The sequence below is a fragment of the Gossypium hirsutum genome, chromosome A08 (genome assembly GCF_007990345.1).
Source record: "Gossypium hirsutum isolate 1008001.06 chromosome A08, Gossypium_hirsutum_v2.1, whole genome shotgun sequence".
Taxonomy (NCBI): Eukaryota; Viridiplantae; Streptophyta; class Magnoliopsida; order Malvales; family Malvaceae; genus Gossypium; species Gossypium hirsutum.
The window spans coordinates 14,049,972-14,075,537 of record NC_053431.1 but is presented as its reverse complement, the minus strand read 5'-3'; the positions used below and the strand labels follow the sequence as shown (position 1 = coordinate 14,075,537).

Genomic DNA, 25,566 nt, shown 5'->3' with positions numbered 1-25,566 from the left:
GGAAAAATTTTCAGTAAGTCTAACTGTCCCCATTCCAGCCACCAGCGAGTAAGATCCATCAGCTATGCGAATCCGAGAGTGATCATGACAAGGTAAATAGGTGTGAAACAAACTTAGATTACCTGTCATGTGGTCGGATGCACCTGAGTCTAGTATCCAGGAAGTTGTGATAGGTTCGTGTGTAGTATTTAAAGTAGTACCTTGAATAGCTAGTGACCCACTGGCTGTAGGAGTCCCGAGTAGTTTATGAAGAGCCTCAAGTTGAGTTTTGGTTAGCCGAAGTTTATGAAGAGTCTCATAGGAATTTTCGGTGTCACCCATGGGAGTAGGGTTTCTAACAGAGAAAACAGAACAAGAAAAGAGAAGAAAGAGAAGGATCTACTGAATTCCTGATGCTCTTGATACCATGTACAAATTTAGGAAGAAGAATTATTCTTATTTCTTCTAATCTAACTACAGCCTTTTAAAGAATAGCAGGAAAAATAAAAAGGAAATAATCTCTAAAAATTAGCCTATCCCTAAAAATTAGTAATTTGATTATGGCTAATAGTACAAGGAAATTCCTAGAACTAAGGTAGAAAATCTGCTTAATTTAAGGAATTCCAACAGTAAGCAAGCTTTGACCAAGCTGTATGTATGAATGTATATGAATATGATGGCATTAAGCAGGCATTCCTAGAAAAAAAGGAGTTCAAAATAATTGAACAAGTTGCATGGAACTTGACTGTAATATATGCAAACTAAGCCTAATAATGTAAAAACAAAAGAACTCTAAAATCCAGGGGTCACCAACTTTGGTTTTGGCTAACCCGATGGAACCGAGGCTGAAACCATGCAGCTTTAACGATTTGACGTCCTTCAGCGTCATCAGCACCAACCCCCAGTGTTTTCATAAGGCACCATCTTATCAGCAGAACTCTCACAAGACAAGACCGTCCCACGGATAGAAACTTGAACCTCATCTTCCAATCCCAATCGTTTCTTCATATTTTCCTTCTCAGAATTGGTGCTAAATCTCAATGGGATGCTTTTGTCTTTTGCCGACTTCTTATACCGTACTTTCCCCAGGCAGAGTTCTCGTTTCTCGATCGACATATACACCATCGAATCCGACTTGTTGTCGAAGAAATAAAACCTTTCGTTGTAGTGCAGCGTATTGAATTTTGATCGGAACCATGGATGCGAGCTTGTGCTCGGTCCAAGCTGTGGCTCCACGATCGATAATGTGCAGCTCGAGTGGTTCAGTTTCGGTTCGACTGACAACGGCGACGACACAGTCTTTCGAAGTCGGCGGGACCGAAAAGACCGCTATGTGGTCGTTAATTGCAGTGTGAAGGAATGGACCTAGGAGGTCTATTTTGGCACGGACAAAGGGCAAAAGAAGAACATTGAGCCTTCGCAAAAGAGTAAGAGCCACCCTTGACTAGATGCCAGGCAGGTTGCTCCGTTCATTTCTAGGATATAAATGGTGTGTTTTCCATCCGATTCGGTAATCAAGCTGCATTCGGAATTGTCTCCGCTGTATATTAGGCACCACGGCTCTTGGTCTGGTATGGCTTCATCTCGGCGGTGGCGGCAAACGAAGCGGAGTTCCAGTCCTTGCAGACGGCTCAGAATCGGAGAAGGTCGATTAGGCCTAAACGATCGACAATGGATGGTAAAAGAGGAAGATCAATCCAGTCCCTGGATGTCATTTGGTCACGTCTATTCAGCCTGTATATATATTTCATGTTCATCAGTAAAAAAAAGAATTCTCTTTGTACAAACAATCAAATTAAATCCAATCAAATCAAAAACAGATTTGAGATGAAAAGTAGAAAACCAAAATTTGATTGTAAGACGAGGATGTCGTAATTGAAACATACATAGAAGTAAATTATTATAGAGTAACATACCAAAGCCTTTTAAACTGGGGTGAAGAATTCTCCATTGAACATGAAATTGGATGAGTTTGGAGAAACTGTAGATTTTGTATTTGTTTTAAGCAAAGCAACCCTACAGTCACAAGAGTTTTGTTTACATAAGTCTCTCATACCACAATAACTTATAGCTATTTTTCCTCTTTAATCCTTGATTATCAATTAAATTAACTAATAAGACGGAATATTATTTCTCGCTTCCTACCAATTAAACTCACTCATCTACCATATTTGTATCATATCATATGTATTATTAAATTAAAATTTTCAAAATAATTTAGCGACAATAATTTTTTATTACTTTTAACCTTTGAATTTTTTTTTTTCAAATCATCCTAAAATGGATGGAAAAGTTATCATTTATTAACTTTGTTGATATAGTGTATACGTAGATGACAAACGTTAACTTTTTCAACTATTTCGAGATGATTTGACAAAAAAATTAAATTCAAATGTTAAAAATGATAAAATTAAACGAATGACTAATATAACTTTTTTATAAAATTGAAAGGCTAAAAAAAATTATTATCGCAATAATTTACTTATAAAAAAATATTGAGATAAATGGTTTTAATTGGTAGGGGGTAGATGATGTGATTGATAGTAGTCGTAAAAATAATTTTTCAGATAAGACTTAGGTTTTAGTAAATAAAAGAAAAATTATACACAAAAAAAAAGTGGGTAGTCTATTTCTTTTTTGGAGAAGAAACAGGCATATATATATAATTTTGTTGTTATGATTAGATTTGATGTATATATGTATTTTGATAGAATAGCAAAATGAGATTAAGGGATAGAGCAAGGAGAATGAGATGTTGTTCTCGTTACTTCTCTTCTTGTAATGTTGTTGCCTTGACAAAGAATATTACTGACATCCAATTCAACCTAGTCATATAATATTAACTCATTCCTTTTCCTTTGGAAGGAAGAAAGGGTGTGCATGTAAGAATAGTGGCAGCTTGGAATTTTTTTGTGTGTGAATAAATCTTTTTGTAAATTATTATCGAGTTTCCCTTATTCTTTTATCATAATTTCTCTCTTAAAAATATTCTCATTACTTTTCGATTTAAATTCATATCTCCATGATTTATGAATCATTATTGTAACTGTAAATGCCTTTATTTGGAGTCTAAATTACGAGCTAATATCCAAAGTTTGAAATGTAGGGGGTTTCTTTCTCAAAAATAACTCCATTCCTTGTTATTCCTACTCCTCGTGTGAACAAAGTGTACAACTCCTTGGCTTTCTCTCATCTCTGTCTTTGTCGCCACTATATGATCCAATCTGCTATTTAAAATTGAGGTAAGGTTAAAACTTTGCATACAGAGTAACCAAACTAGACTACTCTTGCGAAATTACAATCAACAAAAATGTATTTATCTCTGAAACATAAAATACACAAGACACTTTATTCACAATAACTCTTTTTTTTTTATCCCGGATGGTTTGCTATGTCTTCTTTCTATAATATTAATGCAACTATTTTTATCTCGAAAAATAAATATAAACACAATTTACTTTTAAGTTTGAAAATATTTTAGGTGAGAGAAAAAGAGAAATGGGTGGGGTATTTATTGTTCACAAATCAACTCATTAAATAGCTTGGTTGGGAAACTTCACAACCTTGAGCTCAATATCCATAAGGGCTGAACACAGTTAACTATATTTTGTAGTACTTTTCCCTTGACATGCTAGCACGGATTCCTTAAATTCAACATCCATGTGTATTGAGATATCTTTAAAAATGTATTTTAAAAATTAAAATTTGAAGACAAATATTTAAATAAATAATATTAAAAAAATTATACTTAGGTCTAAAAACAGTTTAACTTACTTAAATCATTTAAAAATATAAAAGAATAAATAGAATATATTGTATTTATTGTATGAAATACTTTAAATTTTAAATATAATCAAGGTATTTAAATACATGATATTTGACATTATTTTAGACTGCATACATGTAAAAAACCCAGGCTATATTTTGATTTTAAATATATTAATTATGAATGCATATCTCTAGCTAAATGAATAAATGAATTACACTGTTCTGCAGGGAAGCACAACCGTCCGGGCGTTTGGTCTAGTGGTATGATTCTCGCTTTGGGTGCGAGAGGTCCCGAGTTCGATTCTCGGAACGCCCCTTTCTTATTTTACCTTTTTTTTAAATTTTTTTGGCTCAGAGGCGCTGACACGTGGCATATTGGTCAGAGACACAGAAAAAAAACGAGGGGCATTCCGAGAATTGAACTCGGGACCTCTCGCACCCTAAGCGAGAATCATACCACTAGACCAAATGCCCACTTTGTTTGTTTGTCTCAAACAAAATTATTTATAGTTAAGTTTAATTGAATAGTTTCCCGCCTTCAGGTACATTTTTTTGTTATTATTTCCCCTCCAAAAATCAAAACTCAAAAAATCCCAAAATGCTTCTGATGCATAAAAATGGGGTTTTATTATGCCACCATGTTAGCTTTCCCATCCATCATTTAAGAATTTGAGGTTTCCCACCAAATCATCGTTGATCACTGAGAAAAATCCTACATTAACAAATTGAATGGCTGCTGATACACGTTACCTCACTCACACTCTACTCTTTGAGTCTCACTCCCCATCCATCCGGTAATCTTTTTTCCTTTCAATATTCCAATTATCGCCCCCTTTTTTTTTCTACATGATTTTGGGGGATTCTCGTTAATCATCAAGAAAATTCTCAAAGTGTGATCCAAATAAATATTGTTGTGCTTGATAGTCCTGTAAATGAAAATGAAACCCAGTTGGAGAAAGCTTGCTTTGGCACTGAAGTAACGGATAATGATGATGGTGATGAGGAGATGGGTCATGTGGAGGATGTGAAAGCTGAACAAGCAATGTGTGAGCTTGATATGGAAATTGTGCTTGATAGTGAAGATGAAGGAAGTTGTAGAACCGAGACTATAACTCTCTTTAATTGTAGAAAGATCACTGGTGGAAGTGAAAAGAATGTGTCAAAGAAGAGGGAAGGGCAAAGCCCTTGTTTAGATGTTGATTCAATTGACAAACAACTCAGTGCAGGTTAGTCTTTCATTGGTTTTATTTTGTTTTAAATTTTTTATTCAATGTCATTGTACCCCCTTTTTTCTCTTAGCAAATTGAGATCAATATGATTGCTTTGTGTTTATGTTTTGGTTGAATCTTATGGTGCGTAGTAATTATTAGTAAATCATTTTCTGTGGTTTGAATTGAAGGGACGAAAAGATCTTCCAGGGATCATGATAGAAGTGATGAGACAAAGGATGTGCCTCAATTGTCTATAGGTGATCATGAGATTAGAAGGTTGGAATATGTCGATTCTCAGGAACCTGGAGATTCGTCCCAAGCTATTGCACTTTGCTTCGTCGATAACTTTTTGAGCTTTAATAGTGTGGATTTGTGTCAAGGAGTTGAAGAGAGAAGGAGGACTAAATCGCCTTTTGTCTCCAGTGCAAAGGGAACTCGACATTTGGCTAAGATAATCAATCGGGGATCTCCGGTCAAAGAAGTGGGAACCTTTGAATGGTTTGAGAGTTGTCATCAGGGAGAGACTGATTCCTTTAGCAAGAGAATGACAAGGTCTTCTGAATTTGGAGACTTAAGCCATCAAGATCTTCACAATAAAGGGCAAAGAAATTTAAGCAATGAGCATGAAGAGGAGCATGCACGCCGTCATTCACTTTCAGGGTTCAAGGATCAGGGTTTGAAAGCCAGTATCGGGATAGAAAAAGAATCAGAAGGGAATATGGTAAATGGATCTTTTAAGGAGGTGGACGAACTCATGCAGACAAAATCATCATCAGAAAAGTTTGAAGCTAGTGGTACTGCAAGAGACATACCAGACATGTTTGATGTTGGCTTTAGCACCCAAATAGCTGCAGAAGCGATGGAAGCTCTATGTTACGGCCTCCCTCCCAGTTGTAAAGCTTGTGATACATGTGAAGCTGTAGAGGGTGCCCTCACAGATCTTCTGGAAGGTGAAGCAATGAGTAGAACCCATTTGGTGCATCATTCCCTTCAAAAGGTTGCTGCTTGTAAGATAGGAGAAGTTGGAAAAGAGTCAATTCGAAGAAAGCGTTCTGCTAGAAGATATAACAAGAATATTTCTAGTTCATCATGGAATTGTAACTATCAGGAGTTGAGTCACAAACTAAAACCCGAAACATCTAAGAGCAAGCAATCAAAGTCGGATGAATCTGTGAGCCAGAACAACCTAGAAAACTGTGAGACTTATGCGACTGCATTCATTCCTGATGTGCAGAACTTGTGCAGGAAACAATTGTCACAGGATGAACCTATCGTTCATCAAACTAGGCACTGCAAGGGAGGAGCTAATGTAAAAAAGATTAAGGATCAAGTGGATAAACCAAGAGTAATGACCAATAATGTTAAGGAGGGAAGTATGCTAACATATAAGAGAAAGAGGAAGAGCGTGGTTGCTGATCCACCTAAGTTATTGAGTGGCAAGCAGAAATGCACCAAGCTGCATTCATATGCTTCTGCTGAAAATCTTGACGGCAAATTGAGTGAACAACGAAGTAGTCCACAAGAAGCTGCTATAGCCAGATATTTGAGATTAGATACATGGAACTGTCCCAAAGGCAAAAGAACACAACGGAAAGTGCCGATCCATTCCAGTGGAAAGAGTAATATGCATGCTTCATTCACTAGTGTTGGTGCAGAAGAACACAAACTGGATCCTGTCAGAAATAAAAAAATGCCAGAAGATGATGAAACCAATTCTAGTAACTTCAACATGAAAGGACGAATGTGTACTTCCCTCTCTTGGCCTTCTTTAGAAAGTAATTCTGATGAAAGTTTATCAAGACAGAACTGTAAAGAACAAGTTTCAGGCGTTACTACAAACAGTGATCTAGCAGTCCCCAACATAAGAGAAAGTGCTTGGGACTTGGATAGAGTCAATGCCGCCCAAACTGGGAAGCCATATTATGTGGATTCTACATCAATCATCAATGGTTTAAAGAACCATAATTTTGGAGAACCACTGAGAAATACTATTGAACCCTCTGGTAAGGAGTGCATCACTACACTTAGTTGCAAAAAAAGTGTGAATGAGGCATCACTCAACAACAGACCCTACGTATATCACAGGAAACCTTGCAACAAAAACCTACCAAAACCATCACTTTTGAAAGAGCTTATTGGGTTAGGTGTTCCTAAGTTAATGTCTGATTCTACCCACAGAGGCTTCAGAGCACGAAAAGAGCTGGCATATATTCGAGTCCTGTTTAGCCAGCATTTGGATGATGATGTAGTCAAGCAGCAGAAAAAGGTGTAGCCTTTGTTTCTTTTTCAACAACGAGATAATTCATAAATCTAGTCGTAGAATTCTTTGATTTGCTTTTATTTTGAACAGATTGCTGCACGACTGGGTATTTCTATCACATCATGTTCTTTAGATGCCACACATTTCATAGCAGACAAATTTGTGCGTACGAGGAACATGTTGGAAGCCATTGCTCTTGGAAAATCAGTGGTGACTCATCTATGGCTTGATAGCTGTGGGCAGGCAAGTTGCTTACTAGATGAGAGAAATTACATCCTGAGGGACTCCAAAAGGGAAAAGGAAATTGGTTTTAATATGGCTGTTTCATTGGCTCGAGCAAGACGGTATCCACTTCTAAAGGTGGTTGTATGTGGATATCTGATTTATTTGAAACCAGATTAGTTCCTCAGACACTTCTTACATTACTGGAATATCTTGTATGCTGATATCTAATATCCCTTGACAGGACAGAAGAGTCTGCATCACCCAAACTGTTAAACCTAACAAAGAGATGATTGCCAGCTTGGCCAAAGCAGTTGGAGGTGAGGTATGTGTCTCTATCTACCTTAATAGGTAGCCTGCAGCTATCAGTCACTAATGGTGTTCGAATATCGTTGATATAACTTTATCTATATTCCTTTTATGTTTTCTCTATCTAAGGACAATATGGTAAAGTAATGACTTTCTGAGAATTTCTCCTCAGGTAGTTGAAGCAAAAGATCAAAAGATCCCAGATGATCTCTTGATTCTTTCCTGTGAACAAGATCTGGCAATCTGTAAACCTTTACTTGAGAAAGGTTTTTACACCATTATCATGATGTCCCGTTTCTTTCTAATAAATGATTACTCAGCTTTGTGGTAATTGAACAAGTTTACTTTAATGCAGGAGCAACAGTGTATAGTTCAGAGCTTCTGTTAAACGGGATTGTCATCCAAAAATTGGAATATCAGAGGTAAATGTATTGGAATTTATATAATAAATATTATCCCCGAATCTGCCCATCTTGGCCGTGTGTACAGGCCTGTTAAGATAATCTGAAACTGTGGTTTACTTAGCTAAACTGATCAGGGCCATCATTCTGATAATTGCTTGGCATAGTATTTGAGCTCATTCTCACATTTAAGATCATCTAAATTTCCCCACATGCTAGTCATATGAGCACCTAATTTTGAACCAGAAACAAGGCACGTTATGGATCAGTTTCACAATCTATGTTGCTCAGACTATTCATTCTTCTTGAAGTATCCAAAGATCCTCCAAATATATATATATATATATAACTTAGAAAAATCTAACCATACTCGTAGTGGGCACTTGTACTGTTTCGTTTTGTTCTTTTAATGTCGCATTGTCATCTTACAGGCATCAACTCTTCTGAGAGAGGAATAGACATGATCAAAGCTCAAGGAAACATTGATTTGTGCACTTGTAGACAAGAAGGGCGGGGTCCTAATTTGTACAGTCAGGTTAAAATGTCAAATACATGGGGGCCATTGTGATGTTAGAACTCGTAGACTTTAAAACCCATTTTGCTCAGTGAGAATGCTATCACATTATGGAAATTTGTAAAAGACATGCCGTATTTGATAAAATATTGGACGGTCATGATTGGTTAATGGGTCTTCATATTCACTTGCCAACTGAAACAACAGTCCATGTGGGGATTCATAAACAATTAAGCATCCTCCTGTGGTCCAGTCAGAGTTCATTGTTTTCACTAAAACATTGTCAGTATCCGGTCAAAGTATGCTTTAATATCTATCTATCTATATATATACACTTAGTAAGAATTTGTCAATCCATAAAACTTCATATTTTTTTCTAAAACAAATGTCTCACGTGAACACTTATATTTTGAATTAATTCTTTATATACAGCTAATATTTACGACTCTCAACAGCAGCAGACAAATAAGACTGCAGATGCCAAACGCAGTAGCCAATATTTAGGTCAAATTTTAGTTTTGATCTTTCTATTTTCCTCAAATTTTAGAATTGGTCTATTATACGCAAATCAGCGTCAATATTTTAAACCCGAACAGTTAATAATATTATTCGGATTAATTGATGATTAGGGCATCCCCAAAATGGTAAATAGTCCGGTCAAAATTTATAAAATTATAAATCTCTATATAATGGTAAAATTGGATTTTGGTCTTGCAAATTTTTTAATTCGATTTTGGACCCAAAGCAATTTTATGGCTTCGTTCCTTCTAACAAAATTATAAAAATAGGACCAAAAATCAAATTATAGGACTAAATCCAAAATTTTGAGCATAGTAGAGGGATCAAAATCAGCATTTGACCCAAAATTCATGAAGCAGATTTCATTTTTCTCCTCCTTGGTCGTTGGGGGCTGCCAAGTTATTATTCTATCATAGCCCCTTTTTAAAAGGTAGAAAATCCGTGTGGTCAACACTGCTTCTAGAATAGTTGGAATAAATACGTAAACATACATATATATATTCTTTTTGTTCTAGAAGGTGAATTAGCCAACGGATAATTGTTTTTTTCTTTTCAAACTCAAACACGCAAACGGTGGCGGAGGCGCCGCTGGCGGCAAAAGTTGCCCCACCTCTCCTTTTCTTTACAAATTCCTTTTATAGTAATATGTTATATCTATTATAAATAAACACTACGTATTGGGGACTCCAAAATAAGGTTATTACTTGTTTACTTGTTCTTTAGTATCGACAAGAAACATGGAGATTACAAATAAAGTTGCTGATGTCTCTTATTTCTTCCACTTAGAGACTACCGGCGATTCCGAAGCCGGTTACTTTGATCCCGCCATATCTGTTATCAACCATGATGAAGATGACAACGATGATGCCGAGTCATGCAGCTGTGATGATGCCACTACATCTGAATCTGATCTTCTTCATGTGGTTAATTATAGCTTAGATCACAAAGCAAATGTTGGCGATGATCATCACGAAGATGAGGAAGAGGATGGGGAGGTGGTGGACCAAAATGGGGTTCATTTGTGTAAGAAATGTATTAATGGAGTTGTGGTAAAACAAAACAAGAAAGCATCAGCTGTTTCTTTTGATTCAACCATGAATGAGATGGAAAAGAACAAGCTGTTCTGGGAAACCTGTCTAGCATCTTAGATGCTGTTCTTTTTCTGTTTTGTTTTTTTGTCCTTTCTTTCCCCCAATTCCCTGCAAATCAACCATATTTAGATAGAATAGGCAATGTTAGAGAACTTCGATTTCAAACACAAACACAAGTTCAGCCTCATTACTAAACCTTTGATTCAAACAATACTAACTTTATCGATTTACAGAAGCAAATCATGAACGAAGAGCAACAAAGTATTGTTTTACATAATGTAAGGATGAACCATCATCAGTCAGATAGCATTAGACAAGGACAGTGACAATCTAGATTGTCTATCATCTCCACATCCTTATGTGCTTGGCTCTTCCTTCCGACCGGAGTCCCTTCCATCACTAATTCTCGAGGCAAAAATTCTTTCAGGTAAGACAGTAACTGGACTTGAATGATCACTTTGTAATTCGTTAGCTGGTTCCTCCAAAAAGACTATTGGTGACCGTCTTATTATTCTCATCTAGTTGCCTCAAGAAGCATTCCTCTATTTCATCTAATGACTGAACTTCATCTTCGTCTCCGCTGTAGCTATTGTAAAGGGCATTATCGTATTCTGATGTTGGTCCTTTCAGCTCGCAGCTCGTTTCCATCTCTCGGTTACTATCAAACTCCTCATCGGTAGGGCCATTGCAAGAGTGAGACGACATTGGTGAACATCTCCCTCCTGTTGCGCTCTCTTCATGCTCCTGCAGTGTCCTCATGATCAAGGTCTTGAGCAAGTTCATTACTTGAACAGCATGCATCAGAGCCGTCAATGGATCAGACATCTACTCAAGAGAAAATCAAAATAAAAATCTTCATCTTAGTTCCCATGGCAGTTTGTAGTATTTGACAACAATTTTAAGTACATATCTCTGAATACTGATCCAACAAATGTCGTTATGCAAACTAGAAAATTTTGTTTGATACCTGAGTCATATTCGGAGCAAAAACCATTGCGATATTTCTCGCATTCATTTTGTTCGATTCCTCTTCCTCAACAACATCCGCCATAAGATCAACAGCCCAATTGAGCAATGCAGCTTCAGTTGGCTTTAGTTGCTTCACAAGATCGACAGATTCTTCTTCGGTATTGCATTGGAGAACCTGTTCAGGGGAAAGTCCATCTAGCACCCCTGCAGGAAGTTCCCGGAACCAAGCCTTTATAAGGCCAGCAAGACAATGGACGTCGATATTATCCGGCACTATGCCCCTATTGAGCTGATCTCTTACATGCTCCTCCTGGCTATTTTCGGGATTTATCCGGAAAATTCCTTCTGCCTACAAGATCAATTGAGCAGAAAACCATGATCATTCAATTGCATAGAGTTGAATTGAATAGTAGTTGACAATGTTTATAACTCCAAACCTTTAGCCCTCCTTGTAAATAAAGCCGCTCCTGCATTAGTAAGAGTATAGTGGGGACACTATTCCCTTTGGAATCGAACGAGCATTGCATTGATTCGGCTGAGACACCAAACACACTAGCACTGTAATGAATACAGTCAGTTGCAATTAAGGACCATAGTAATAGAACAGATAAAACGTCTATATGCAAAAGGTCCTAGTTCGAGCCTTGCCATAAGCTCACTTTACAGCAACCATGGTGCTGTAATTGAATAGGGAGATAAAACCCTGATTGGAGAAAAGACCGGACTTGGCTTGTAAACCGCAGAGGTACATCAAAAGAAGTTTCTTTGAAAACCCAAATTTCTTCATAGACAAGATTAGGTTGCAATAAATATTTTGCAACTAAAAACAGTCCAGAACATGGCATCATTTATTTGCTTCACCTATACAAGGCAGGGTCAGTAGCTACATTTATTGCACACTTCAGGTGCTGCAAGAAATAAACCTAATATAACCACAAATCCTAATACCCTAAAATAATACTAACATAGCCTCTATCACTCGATGAAATTCACTGCAATTCCACAAGGAACTCAAAGTCCAATTATTTTACTGCTTCTGGAAAAAGGAGTAGGACAAAATAAATAAGGTCTACATATTATAATAATCATTTGTCAATTTCATATAGCTTTTATAGAAAGCGACAAACCCAGTTTAATAAATTGTTTATTTTCAAATTTTCAAAATGAAAAAGAGCTTGAAATCAAAACTTTGAAAATAAATTTCAGATCTAAACTACAGAAAACACTTAACATTTCAACCTGAAAACAACTAAAAGAAATCAATCTTTAAAGAGACCAACAAAAGAAAATTACCTAGCACTTGGAACCCGACCGGGGATCTCGACTTGGAACTCAACGGGAAGACCCAAGAACCCATTGAACCGATCAAATGTAACATGGGTGATGTGTTTGACGTTGGTCGGCCATCCGATTTCCATATGGTGAACGGTGGAAGAAGACATTACTTCGTCTCGTCTATCAACACGACAAGACACCATGGATTTCCTCAAAGCAGCCAAAAGAAAGGCCACGACAGAAATCTGGTTCTGCCGTTCTTCTTCCTCCTCACAGCTCTTGAGCCCTCCTCCTCTTCCTTTAGTTCCGCCCTTCCCACCGCCACCACAGCCACCTCCTTTGGTCATCATTACTAGACCTGTCATTATCTTCCTGCTAGCTTTGGGTTTTGCTTCTCTTCTTCGAAGGTCATGAGGTTTTTAAATTTTGTGGACTTGTTTTGTTATTAAGAGATGCATCGGAAGTGAAGCTTTTCAAGTTTCTAGAGTTAACGTCCACTTGTGTTTTCAAATTTTTATCTTTGTTATTCACTTTATCTACAGTGGAATTTATTGTTTGCCCTTACAGTTTGAGTGATATTACGAGAGTGCCATCTACCCCAATTGGTAACTGACAAAAATCATTCTTCTTGGGAAAATGACACTATTATTTTGAAGATTGGGATTCAATTATATGTCCCATTTACTACTTTATTTCTTTTAAATATAATTCATGGTCTTTGGTGAGAGATTTGAATCAGGGTTTTTACTAAAATTTTTAAAAATTTAATAATAATAATAACACACACAAAATAAAATATTTTAAAATTTTGATTTCAATGGTACCAGGTTAGAATGAAATTATTTGTAATCCACCTAATACTTTTACCATTAGACTAAGAAATTATTAAAAAATAATTTTTAATATATACAAAGAATTAACTTTAAAATGTAGTTTTATATTATTAAATATTTTACGAATCTAATGACAATTCATATTGATATATTTTTATATTATTTTATTTTTAATATCATTTTTTCCTTTTGAGAATTTTCTAAATTATTAAATTTAAGTTGACAAAATAATCATAAATATTAGTATTTTAAAATATTAGCATTATAAAAGTTTTTAAAAATTATAAAAACCTTTCTAGTTTTAGGATTTTATCATGCGGAAACCATTAATTATTATTAGAAATCTTATCACATGCGTATGCATATATATATATATGAAAATTACGGATTTAAAACATAAATGTGTATTTAAAAATAACATATAATAAATAATGAAATGTATGGTTTGAAATTAATTAATCATAATAACAGATGAAATATGTATAATATTAAAATAAAAATCATATTAAGTTTTACATAAATACATTAGGTAAACAATACTAAATGCTCTACAATTATTTATTATAATTTTATTATTTGTTGTGAGTTAGTGTTGAGTTGACTTGTGATACCAACTTAATTAATAACATTATTAATAAGAAATCTTATCACACGCGTATGCATGTGAAAACCACATATTTAGAACACATATGTGTGTTTAAAATAGTATATAGTAAAAATGAAATGAATAGTTTGAAACTAATTAATCATAATAACACATTAAATATGTACGATATTAAAATAAAAAAATTAAATTAAATTATGAGTAAAACAAAATTTAAACACATAAATATATCAAATTAACAATACTAAATGCACCACAATATTTATCATGACGCTATCATCAAAATAAAGGTAATAAATTGTGTATATTAAAATAAATACATATGAAATTATTAAAATAAAGCTTTAGTTGAGTGATAAATTTAGAGTTTTCTTAATTCAATTGGCAGGTGTTCAAATTCCACTATATACATTTTTCTTTTCTTTTTTTGGTTTTTGTCAGAATGAAAAAGTTAAAATACCCTCAAATAATATTATTTATTTTAATTACGGAAGGAAATTTTTATAATTTTTCTAACAGAATTGGTGACTCGATTGAGGGTGACACCAACTCAGTAAAACACTTAATAAATAATAAGTATAAATACACAAATATATAAAAATGTATATAATATAAATAGTATATATATACAATTGACGAAGAAAATAAATCGTGCATATTAAAAAATGTATAAAATAAAACTTTGGTTGAGTGATGATTTTAAATTTTTATTAATCCAATAGGTGTGGATTCAAATCCTACCATATATATACATGTTTTTGTTAAAATAAAAACACTAAAATACCTTTCAATAATATGACTTATTTTAAATATGGAAGGACATTTTCTTAATTTATTAACCGAATTAGTTTGTGACACCAACTTAACTAGAGATTTTATTAATATTATAGATTAAATTATATTGATTATCACATCATCATTAAAATGATATTCATTTTAGTTTTTTTTTCTTTTTAAATAACATAATTTAATTTCATAATGAATATATTATTTTTTCCCATATATATTAAAATAAAACAATTTTAAAAAATAGGTCAACAGTAAAATTATTTAAGTAAAATATGTGATATAAAACAGAAATGGAACAAAGTCATGACGGCCACCGAACAACTTCCATGGAGCGGCCCAGATTCGCGGTGTGCGCAGATGGCATTTTCCGTAGCCTCTCATTCATGCTCAAATTTATCAAATCAAATACTATCATAATAGTCTCTAAAGTTGATCAGATTTCTTGATATGGTCCTTTCACTTTAAATTATATATTATTTAGTTTTCATTTTAAAATAGTATATTATAATTTAAAAATATAAAAAAGTAGAGAGTTATATTAGTTAAAGATTATGAAACGGAAAGACGGCTTCGGTGGAAATTGTTTGGTGAACGTAGTAACTTTAATCCACTCAAAATGCATAAATAGATAATACACATTTTTCAAGAAGTGGAAATGGTAAAAAGTAGAGGGTTGTCGGGAAAATGACCGGAAATTGGCTGAAAAGAGGAAGACAGGCTCTACAATAATGAAGTCTAAAAGAGTTTCTTTATTTACCTTTTTCCAAATATATTCTGCTTTTTGTTTAAAAAGTCGAAAGCAATTTTGTTGGGTTTGATTTGAGTTTTTAATGGTATCTTCAGAATTACTCAATGTGTTTAATTTTCAGAAAAAAGTTAGACCTGGATTTGAAACTAATTTATTTTTCTGCCCTAATCAAAAACTTATTAATTGCTTCTTTGAATTACATTTTTGAAGGATTTAGGATTTTTTTTTTTTAAATAACACATATCCAAATTCATGGTATTCAAGGATTTCGCAGCCTAGTTCGCTTTGGGTTAAACTTTAAGTTTATAGTTTTTAACTTTATACCGATGCGTATGTGCATTATTATTAATACAAGAAGACGTGACCTCACGTATTATCTTTTTATTTATGTATTAGGGAAGGATAAATATGATCATAATTTATAATAAGATTATTAAAAAAATTTAAATGAAAATATCTTTTTATTATTTTTCAAACAATGAAATAGGTCATTTGGGTGACTTGGACTTAATTTCTTTTCTTTTTTTTTTGGAATCAAGTCTTAGCTCGGCTCAATCCAACACGACTATGAACACCTTTCATTATAAAGTAGAGATGAGCTAAAATGAAACATATTGTAATAAGACTTGTATATGATAAAAGTTAAACTATAATAAAATTTAGATTGAGAACTCACTTTATTTGTATAAAATGAGACTCGAATTTGGGATCTCTGAATATCTCAATTTTAACCACAGCCCCATTTGCTAGTATTTGTTTAGTTTTAATAAGGGTTGTTTAGTCAAAAGTGGTTTTAATTTAATGACAAGGTTGATACCTTATAGACTTATCTACCAATTACCCTATATAAATATCATAGGTGGATTCCTGATTCATATTTATTCTAATTTAAGTTTATATTTGTGTAGGTCCATATACATTTCTATTATCATTCTATCTATTTGTGCATTGGGAACTATTCTTTAAATAATATTTAAACATCTAAAAAAAATGGATACATAATCTTACTTCTGTTTGTGGTGAACCTAATAATAACCATATTTATAAGATTTTTAGAAAATTTCATCATATATTTTAATAACAACATTTATCATTGACTTGGGAAAAAGAAAAAGACTGTCTACTTTCATTACGCTAACAGACACCATGATTTTCTTCTTTCGAAAAGAGATAGTAATTAGGTTGATTTAGAAATGAATAATCATGATTAAGGAAGCAAATGGAAAGTAAGTAAAAGAGGCAAAGGATGATGTTTATTTTGGTAATTTTTCATCTTTATGTATGGAGGTAAATTTCAAGGGAAAGCGCCCACCCACGTTGAGAAGACAAATGGAGGGAAGGAGCGTCCCGACACCCAATTAAACTTGCAATTTCTTTTATATATCTATCCGGTGAATGTACCTTGGAAGTTAATACACTGCGTTAAATTAATATTTTTATTATTAAATATATAAATTAATTATTTTATTATTAAAAAATGAAATAAAGTTAAATTATTACTGTATAAAAATGTTTTTTATTGTAATTGAAAAAATATTTTTCAAAATATTTTTATACAGTAAATATTAATTTTATTACAATCCGAACATATTTGATTCTTTTAATAGTTTAGAGACTAAATTGAACTATTTAATAATAGATGGACAAATTCGATACAGTCTCTATAATACAAAGGCTTCATAGATGCTTTAACCTATTTTTTCCTTGTTGGGTCGAGTACAAAGGAGCTCGATGCTCTTTAAGAAGCAATGTACCAAGCTCAAGTCTTATGAATGAAGAAAATAATATTTGAAAGAGCCTTATTGGACATTTAGAGGTTTGATGTAACATTTCTATGGATTTAGTTAGAATTTAAGGTGGCTCGTGATACTCAAGGGTCTTAAATCAAAAAGATATCTTTTATAATAGACTTAATACATCATTTGGTATTTGAGTTTAACAAATTTCTATAATGTGGTACATATGTTTTTATTTTGTCAAATGTAACATCTGTATTTGGCAAAAGTTATATGTTGTGTTTGTTGGAAAAAAAATTCGGTTTGAAAACAATTTTCAAGCACAACAAAAAAATAAAAACTTGAAAATTAAGCCGATTTGTGATATTTATAGCAATAAACTCTTCCCGAAAATTACTTGTGCTTTGTGCAAGACGGATCCTTGACGTTCCCAGCTTTCAACCGAGCGACCTTCTCCGCTATTCTCGTATCAAGAATCGCTTCAAGCATGGGCTCAAACAAATACGAATCAAACATAGAACCAAAAATAATTTTCTTACTTTTATTAGGAAAGTAAATCTCTCTCTCAATAAAAACGGTAGAATTGTTATTCCTAAAAAATAGAATTTATACTTACAAAATAAATTCTCACTATTTTCAAGCAGATTAAAAATATCTCAAACTTGTGTGAAACTTATATATTTTTAGTTCTATCAGTGTCATCTATTTATATGGAGAGGTAAAATTAGAAGAATGCAAACAATACTTATTTAATAGAAAAATCAATCCCCTGGTTGAATTAGGGTTAGCTGCCCCTCAAACATATTATGAGGGGCTTTGAGTCTCTCCTGTATCGGGTCCAATTATATGTACTTCTAGGACGTTATAATTTAATCCAACCTAATGCATTATTTTTATTTCCCAAAATAAATATATATTAATTTTTTAATTAAATAATTTTTCAACCCAATTCTAATTTTGTTAAAGTCATGACAACTTTACCATAAAAGAATTTATGAGAATATATTTAATTTCTACATTCAACAGATTCACAATGACCAATTAATTTAATTTCGTTTTTGAACTTCAATTGTTTACTTCAATAATAATTTGAAAATTTTAAATTAATTCTCAGGTCATTTCCATATTTAGTGAGAAATCGCATTCATTTGTCAATGCAATTCATTTCTCTAACTTTGTCATTTTTATCCATTTCTATTCATTTGATTTTAAATACAATTCATTTTTTATTTCAACGAGCTAGCAGAGGGACCGTTTTGATATTTGTGATTAGGGCTCAAATGATTTATAATTAAGTTTCAATTTTTCACTTACTAATTGTAAACTCATTAAATCACGAAGTGATTCCACTATAATATCATAATTGAGTTTTCCCCAATTACATATCATTACAAAAGCTACTCGATCAGTTCTCATCCAACGACATTGTCATAAGTGTATTACCCTCATAGGATATCTTTAATCTCTTTGGGATAAATCTGTTCTCCCAATATGATCCGATTTATCACAAAGATAAATGACTTGTGACCACGTTTACTTTTCATCTATCATATAATGTCAATAAAAGGATATTATTTACCCATTTCTTGGGCTATGAATTCCACTATTGTGAATGATGCTACATACTGCAAAAGTCGTATACCCAACGCACCATTTTTCGATTCCTTATATATTTAAACTCAAGCTTTTACTTACATCAAAGTATATGAGTCACGCATACATAGTCCATCATTCACTCAGGATTAAGATATGTCACACTGTGAATGTCACAAGTGAATAAAAGAATAAATGAGTTTAAGATCTATTCTACTTAGGTATTGCTCGATGTACTATCAGTCCAGTCAATTGCATCTATGTCTATCTTCTGAGGGCCATCCGCTTCGATGCTCAAGACAAAACAACTCTCCCATTGGACTTGATAGATGACATATTAGTCTTTCAATTGATTTTCTCATTTTCTATTAGACTAAGGACATGTTTAGGTTCATCTACTAATATAATTTGTGGTAAGGAGTAAACGGAAGAGGATTGCATTCAAGTTATTCGACTCGAGAAAAAAGGATTCAAATCTTACCTGTAAAGAATAAATAATCAAATTTAAAAATAAAGAAAACAAAAATAGTAAAAGAAGAAACTTGAGAACAAAGAATAAATAATAAATAAACTTTTTTTTAAATGGAATATGGAATGAGTAAATTGATGGATATGATAGATAGATAGATAAGTGTCCAATTAAACCCTTAGAGATATAAACCTGAATAAACTCAATTAATTGCTCTAATTAACCCTCAAATAAATAATTCTTTGGCAAATTGAAAGATGAAGAATGAATTCCTACAACTTCTTGAAGAAAATTCAGAAAAAAAAATTACTTCTAAAAATCACAAGAAAAAATCTTTCACAAAGAAACCAACTCCTAGAGTTTAAAACTTTATTAATGAATACAATTATATCTCTAATGAACATGTAACAATCCGTTTTTCAGTGGTGTCAGAAATGGTGGTTTCAGGATCACAAATCCGACGAGTAAGTTCATATAATTAGTATTTAAATTATGCGAGTCAATAATAATTTTTATATTGAATTTTATTTTATGAATTTTAATTAATTGAATTAATGGTTAGTATAAGTGGTTGTCTCGGAAGTCAAGTGGTTTTAGGAAATGAGATATTGGACTCCATTTCTGTAAACTGAGCTCGTGAATATTTCTATTAAATATTTATAGAGTCATATTATATGTGAACGGAAGGGTAATTTTGATGATTTATTACTTAATTAAGGTAAAAGGATTAAATTGTAAAAGAGGTAAAAGCTAGCCGCTATATATTTAAATCCTAAATGGACCAAAATGGTAATTAAACCATGGTCAAAAAATCCAAGCGTTGGTGGATGTCAATCATTCCACTAACTTTTAAGGTATTTCTTCATTTAGCCTTAATTAGTTTAAGGCTAAATTGTAAACAAGTTTGTTTAAATGGAATTTAATATAATTGAATGGCCACTTGTATAATTGGACCCTCCTTAAATGGCCTAATAATAGAAATGGTGTGGAATTCTTTAGATTGTGGTAAATTGCAATTAAATCCTAATTAAATAAAGATTTACTCATTAATTCGTTTCTAGTATGATCAGAAATGGTGGTTCCGAGGCCACAACTCTGATGTGTTAGGCCGTAAATATTAATTATTTATTATTTACAAGGTCATTAGTGTCGTATTAAAATTTGGTTAGAAAATTTTAACGTTTGGATGGTTAATTAAGTAAAAAAGACTAAATTGTAAATATGGAAAAAGATGAATTTATTAGTTAAAAGGTAAATTAAAGGGGTTTGGATGGTAAATTAACCACCATTACACATAGTGGACGGTAATGGGTTTATAATTGGTGATATTTGAATGGAAATAAAAAGGGTATAATAGTAATTAAATTATAAAAGGAATTAAAAAAATAAAATAAAAATTTCTAGTCCATCTTCTTCATTTTCACACTTTCAAACCGAAACACCATGGAAAAGGAGAGAGCTCATTCGGCAAACTAGGGTTCATTAATTTGGTAGGTAAATCTGGCCCCTTTTTAGTAATTTTTATGTTTCCGAACTCATATTAGCTTAATCTAGATAACTCGAGGACTAATTTGTAAAAATATCAAACATTTTTAAAATTTTTCATTGATTATTTGAGTTGTTTCTTGAATTTTATGGAAGATTATTAAGCTTTTTTGTTAGATTGGACTTTTTTGTAAAGTAATTTTTGATAATTTTAATGTTTAAGGATTAAATTGTTAAAATGATAAAATTACTTGTACTTGATGTGGAATAATTGAAAAAATGGGCTGTAGAAAGGCACTTGAACATTCAGCTAAACTAAAATTTAAATAAAAATGGTTAAATTGCATGTTTTGAGTTTAGGGGCTAAATTGCATAAAAGTAAAATATTGGGGGTAAATTTGTAAAAATGTCAAAAAAGACTTAATTGCATAACATGAGTTAATTTTGTTGTTGAAATTAGTGAATTTAATGAAATTATTATTTTAGATCAATAACGAGTGGAAAATTGAGGAAAAAAATTACTTAATAGTTCATGTACTTTGTCGTTGATACAAATTAGTCTGGTAAATTTTTTCAGATAATTTTAATATATTTTAAATGTATATTATATGAATTTGATTGTAGAATGACGGATAATATTGATGCATGTAATTCAGAATGGAAATAATGAACTGATATGGTATTAATTACTGATTGAAATACTCTGAGTCGATGAACGTAGGATAGAGTACGATTGACATGTCAATAGATTATATTGCGCACTATACGGGATTGGTATAAGATGAGATGATGATTCTTTCATATTTCATGTCCATTGAATATACCGAAGTCATTTGTTGTGGACTATCGTGTTATATTTACAGTGTTTTTGGCGTGTTATCGGGGTCAAATGTAAAGCCTTCGGGCTTGGCATTTGGTGCTGAGGCATGTTACAAAAAGGATGTTAGCCTACGGGCTAAGAACTTGGTGTTGAGGCGTGTTATCGGTTGGATTGGTTCATTTGAGTGTTTGGCGTGTTTCGGATGGATAACTATGTACTCTTGTTTGTATATTGTTCATCGGACATTATTTATTGATCTCTGAATGTTATTGAAATATGGAAAACTGATTTGTACTATTCTTGAGCATTTCTCACCTGTTGTGAGCTATGATTGATAGGAATTCTGATAATAACTCTGTTGACAAGAACTCTATTCATTAATCTTGTTATTTGAATTATTATATTTAATTCGGTATGCTTTATCGTTAAATCGACGAACTTACTAAGCTATATGAAGTTTACTCATGTTATTGTTTTGTTTCCTTATAAATACTATTTTTTGGAAAGCAAGCGATCAGATCAACTCGAAGAATCATACTATCTGAGGTTCCTTAGTAGATTATGAATTCGATTTGGCTTATATAACATGTAATAAGAGCATTTGGTTATGTTTTGTAATGTTCATAAGTACTTAAATTGTATAACTTGCTATGCTTATAATGCTGTTGAGCTAAACGGTCAATGAATATGCGCATGCATGATACAAAGATGTAGTTGAATGTAAATGGGAAATGGTAAGTCTTGACATGAATTTTGGTATGGTACTCTAGGTGGTTATTAATCACTAGGTTATAAACTTGTGAATTGAGATTTAGCTTAAATGATTGGATGTAAATGTTAATTTGTGGAGTCATTGATGATACATTGGTTAGGCACTTAATTTGTTTGTTTTGGTATGATTTGAGTGTTTTTAAATTTATTTTGATGGCTTGTGATAATGTGTTATAAGTTGGTTAAGGTACCTAAGCATTTGGATGTAAAATGAAGCATGTTTTGGGTCATTTTTGGGCACACATGGCCTGGCAGGGGCGAAGCCAGAACAAACTTTAATTTTTTATAGTCTATATCATTATAATTTTTAAAGTATTAAATTAATTTTTTTATAATTTTAACGGGGAAAAGTACAGTTTTACTTTTACTAATTTAAAATTTTAAAAAAAAATTCAAGGGCCTAAATATAAATTTCCCATTTTAAGGGGGCCTGGGCCCCTGCTAGCCCCCCTATATCCACCTCTGTGGCTTGAGACACGAGCTGTCACACGATCGTGTGTCACACTCAAACAACCTATACGAGCGGGTGCCCTGAACGTGTTAGGTGCAGGTTTCACACGGGCGAACACACGGTCAGCGACATGGTCGTGTGTCTCAAAATAGTTTCGAACACGGTCTATCACACGACCTGAAATATGGCTGTGTGAAGGTAATTTGAATGCTACTCGGGCTAGCACACAGGCTGTGACACAGCAGTGTGAAATTATTTGAAAGGGTATACAGTTGGCCACACGGCCATGTCTGGAACCACACTGTCTAGGCTTTGTCACACGGCCTGAACATACAGTTGTATGACCCCTGTTTTATAATTTTTCAATTTTTACTTGAACTTTCTGTTTTGCTTCGAATTAGTCATTGATTGTTCCTAAATTATTTTTTAAGGCCCATAAATGAATGTATTACTTCAATCTAAATTATTATGAAATTTAGTTAATTAAATTGGCAACTTGATGTTGTTTGTTATTTATTGTTATGGATTGTACAGTAATACATCGTACCCCTAATCCGACAACAGGTTCAGGTTGTGGGTGTTACAAAACAATTAAAGGGTCTTTATATAAGCTAGGTAAGTACATTTGAATAAAACTCTAATTAATCTAAACAAGAAGTAGTTTTAAACTAAACTTTCTTGTCAACTAAGAAATATAAAACTCCTAAATAACTTAAAATATTTAAAAATTCTAAAATTTAGAATAAATAAATAATAAAATAATAAACCAGATAAATACAATATTGGGCTTATATATAGTAAAAAATTAAGTCTCAAAATTGAACCCAATATGACTTAAACTCGAATTAAAAGCCCAAAATTCGTAATTTTTGTAACAATGTCATCTAGAAATTTTGCTTATGTAGTTTTCACTAAAATGGTCATAACTTGAGCTTTTGAACTTGAAATCAAGTAATTCAAAGTGCGTTTTGAAGCTAAGAGATAGACCTTCCAAAATTATGTAGATATCTCAACCCAAAAATGCTTGGATCCCATCCAAAAAGTTTTCACAATTCAACTGTGTTATTTATAGTAATAAACACTAAATAGAAACCGTATATGTGTTTTCAGATAAACGGATCCTTGTTGTTCCCGACTTTCAACCAAATGATCTTATCTACTATTCTCGTACTACAAATTTCCTAGAGTATGGGCTCAATTAAATCAAATTAAACACAACAAATAGAAATAGTTTTCTTTTCTTTTTAAGTGAAAACAAAAATTCTCTTCTCAAATAAAAACCGGTAGAATCGTTATTCTAGAAAATATATTTAATTCTAAGAGAATAAAAATCTCTCTATTTTTGGGCAAAATAATGATATCTTAAAGTTCTATTCATGGTCCTACCGGTGCCATCTATTTATAGAGAGGGAATGTAGAACCCATATTGAATTAGAGAAATTTATTTCAACTAGAAAAACGAAATCATAATTCTACTAGGATGTAAGGGGCAGCAATCCTAGTTAAATATACTAGGGTTTGTCGTCCCATTTTATTACATTAAGGGCTGTTGGGCCTTCTACATATTGGGTTTAATTACAAGTACTTTTCGAGCTTTTAACTCAATACTTTATAAATTGATCCAACTCAATATTTGTTTTTCTATTTCCTAAAAATAAACATCAATATTTATATATTAAATAATTTTCTCATCCCAATTTTATATCCAGTAAAACTATGATGATTTTACCCTTAATAAAGTTCCCAAGAAAATATATTTAATATTTCACCATTCAACTTTTTCACTATGATCACATGGTTTATTTTCATTTTCAAACTTTAAAAGAGCTCAAAAACATAAACTCAATCTTTCGATCATTTTTTAGAAATCCTTGTTCATTCGTAAATGAATTCATTTCTCGTTTTCATTTCCATTTTGAGAAAACCACATTCATTTTAAAGGGTTCCATTTTCTCCAATTTCATTTTCATTTTTGGAGAAAACCATAATCATTTCCTAAATAATTCTTATTCTCCATTTTTCCACTTTTATTCATTTGATTCATCATGCAATTTATTTATGGTTTCAACGAGCTAGTGGAGGAACTGATTGGACATTTGTAATTGAGACTCAAATGATTTATAGTTAAGTTTCAGCTTTTTGCCTATTAATTATAAACTCATTTATTCACGAAGTCATTCCACTATAGTATCATGACTGAGCTTTCCCTAACGACATATTATTACGAAAGCAATTCAATTAGTGCTCATCCAATGACCTTGTCATAAGTGTGTTACCCTCATAGAATATCCTTAATCTCTTTGGGATAATATTCGTTCTCCCAATATGATCCCATTTATCTCAAGTAACCATTACATCTTCCTTTATGAAAATTCAATCACTATCATAGAGTAAGCAAGTCATTATCACAAAGACGAACAACCCGTGGCGACGTTACTTTTCATCAACCATGTAATGCTAATAAGAGGATATCATTTACCTATGTCCCGGTCTATGAATTCCACTATTGTGAATGACGTTACATACTACAGAAGTCGTACAACCAAGACACTAACTTTCGGTCACTTATCTATTTAAACTCGGGCTTTTACTTACACTAAAGTGCTCATGTCACTTATACATAGTCTGTCATTCACTCAGGATTTAGGTATGTCACACTATGAACGTCACAAGTGAATAAATCCAAAAACGAATTCAGGGTCTATTCTTCTTGGGTCCAGTCCAATGTACTATCAGTCCAGTTAGCCAC

At 32.7% G+C, this 25,566-nt stretch overlaps 3 protein-coding genes and 2 non-coding genes across 6 annotated transcripts; 3 read left to right on the top strand and 2 right to left on the bottom strand.

Moving 5' to 3' along the window:
* Positions 1–3,991: 3,991 nt before the first annotated feature.
* Positions 3,992–4,063, top strand: TRNAP-UGG (transfer RNA proline (anticodon UGG)). Its single transcript has one exon. It is a non-coding gene; the product is annotated as a tRNA-Pro (tRNA).
* An 86-nt stretch (positions 4,064–4,149) lies between these two features.
* Positions 4,150–4,221, bottom strand: TRNAP-AGG (transfer RNA proline (anticodon AGG)). Its single transcript has one exon. It is a non-coding gene; the product is annotated as a tRNA-Pro (tRNA).
* A 62-nt stretch (positions 4,222–4,283) lies between these two features.
* LOC107952233 (uncharacterized) lies at positions 4,284–8,835 on the top strand. 2 transcript variants are annotated; one of them, XM_041075886.1, is made up of 8 exons: positions 4,284–4,541; positions 4,672–4,973; positions 5,147–7,224; positions 7,309–7,578; positions 7,685–7,765; positions 7,922–8,015; positions 8,105–8,171; positions 8,582–8,835. In XM_041075886.1, exons 1-8 carry the CDS (start codon positions 4,477–4,479, stop codon positions 8,595–8,597), a joined length of 2,973 nt encoding a protein of 990 aa, XP_040931820.1. In that variant the 5' UTR covers positions 4,284–4,476; the 3' UTR covers positions 8,598–8,835. The 2 variants fall into 2 exon arrangements, with proteins under 2 accessions (XP_040931820.1, XP_040931821.1); XM_041075887.1 differs by having other exon boundaries at positions 4,403–4,541; positions 4,697–4,973.
* Positions 8,836–9,920: 1,085 nt separating this feature from the next.
* LOC107952225 (uncharacterized) lies at positions 9,921–10,331 on the top strand. The gene has a single exon (XM_016887499.2). It carries the CDS (start codon positions 9,921–9,923, stop codon positions 10,329–10,331), a length of 411 nt encoding a protein of 136 aa, XP_016742988.1.
* Positions 10,332–10,451: 120 nt separating this feature from the next.
* LOC107952220 (rho GTPase-activating protein 2-like) lies at positions 10,452–13,088 on the bottom strand. Its single transcript, XM_041075885.1, is given in 5 exon segments — positions 10,452–10,765; positions 10,767–11,099; positions 11,242–11,592; positions 11,681–11,801; positions 12,537–13,088. Coding segments are annotated over 5 exon segments (1,287 nt in total). The 5' UTR covers positions 12,884–13,088; the 3' UTR covers positions 10,452–10,630.
* Between the last annotated feature and the right edge of the window lie 12,478 nt (positions 13,089–25,566).

Coding starts and splice junctions, on each gene's coding strand:
- LOC107952233 (XM_041075886.1), top strand. CDS start 4,477: ATGGCTGCTGATACACGTTACCTCACTCACACTCTACTCTTTGAGTCT. Junction 4,542..4,671: donor TCTCACTCCCCATCCATCCG/GTAATCTTTTTT, acceptor TGTGCTTGATAG/TCCTGTAAATGAAAATGAAA. Junction 7,225..7,308: donor TAGTCAAGCAGCAGAAAAAG/GTGTAGCCTTTG, acceptor TATTTTGAACAG/ATTGCTGCACGACTGGGTAT.
- LOC107952225 (XM_016887499.2), top strand. CDS start 9,921: ATGGAGATTACAAATAAAGTTGCTGATGTCTCTTATTTCTTCCACTTA.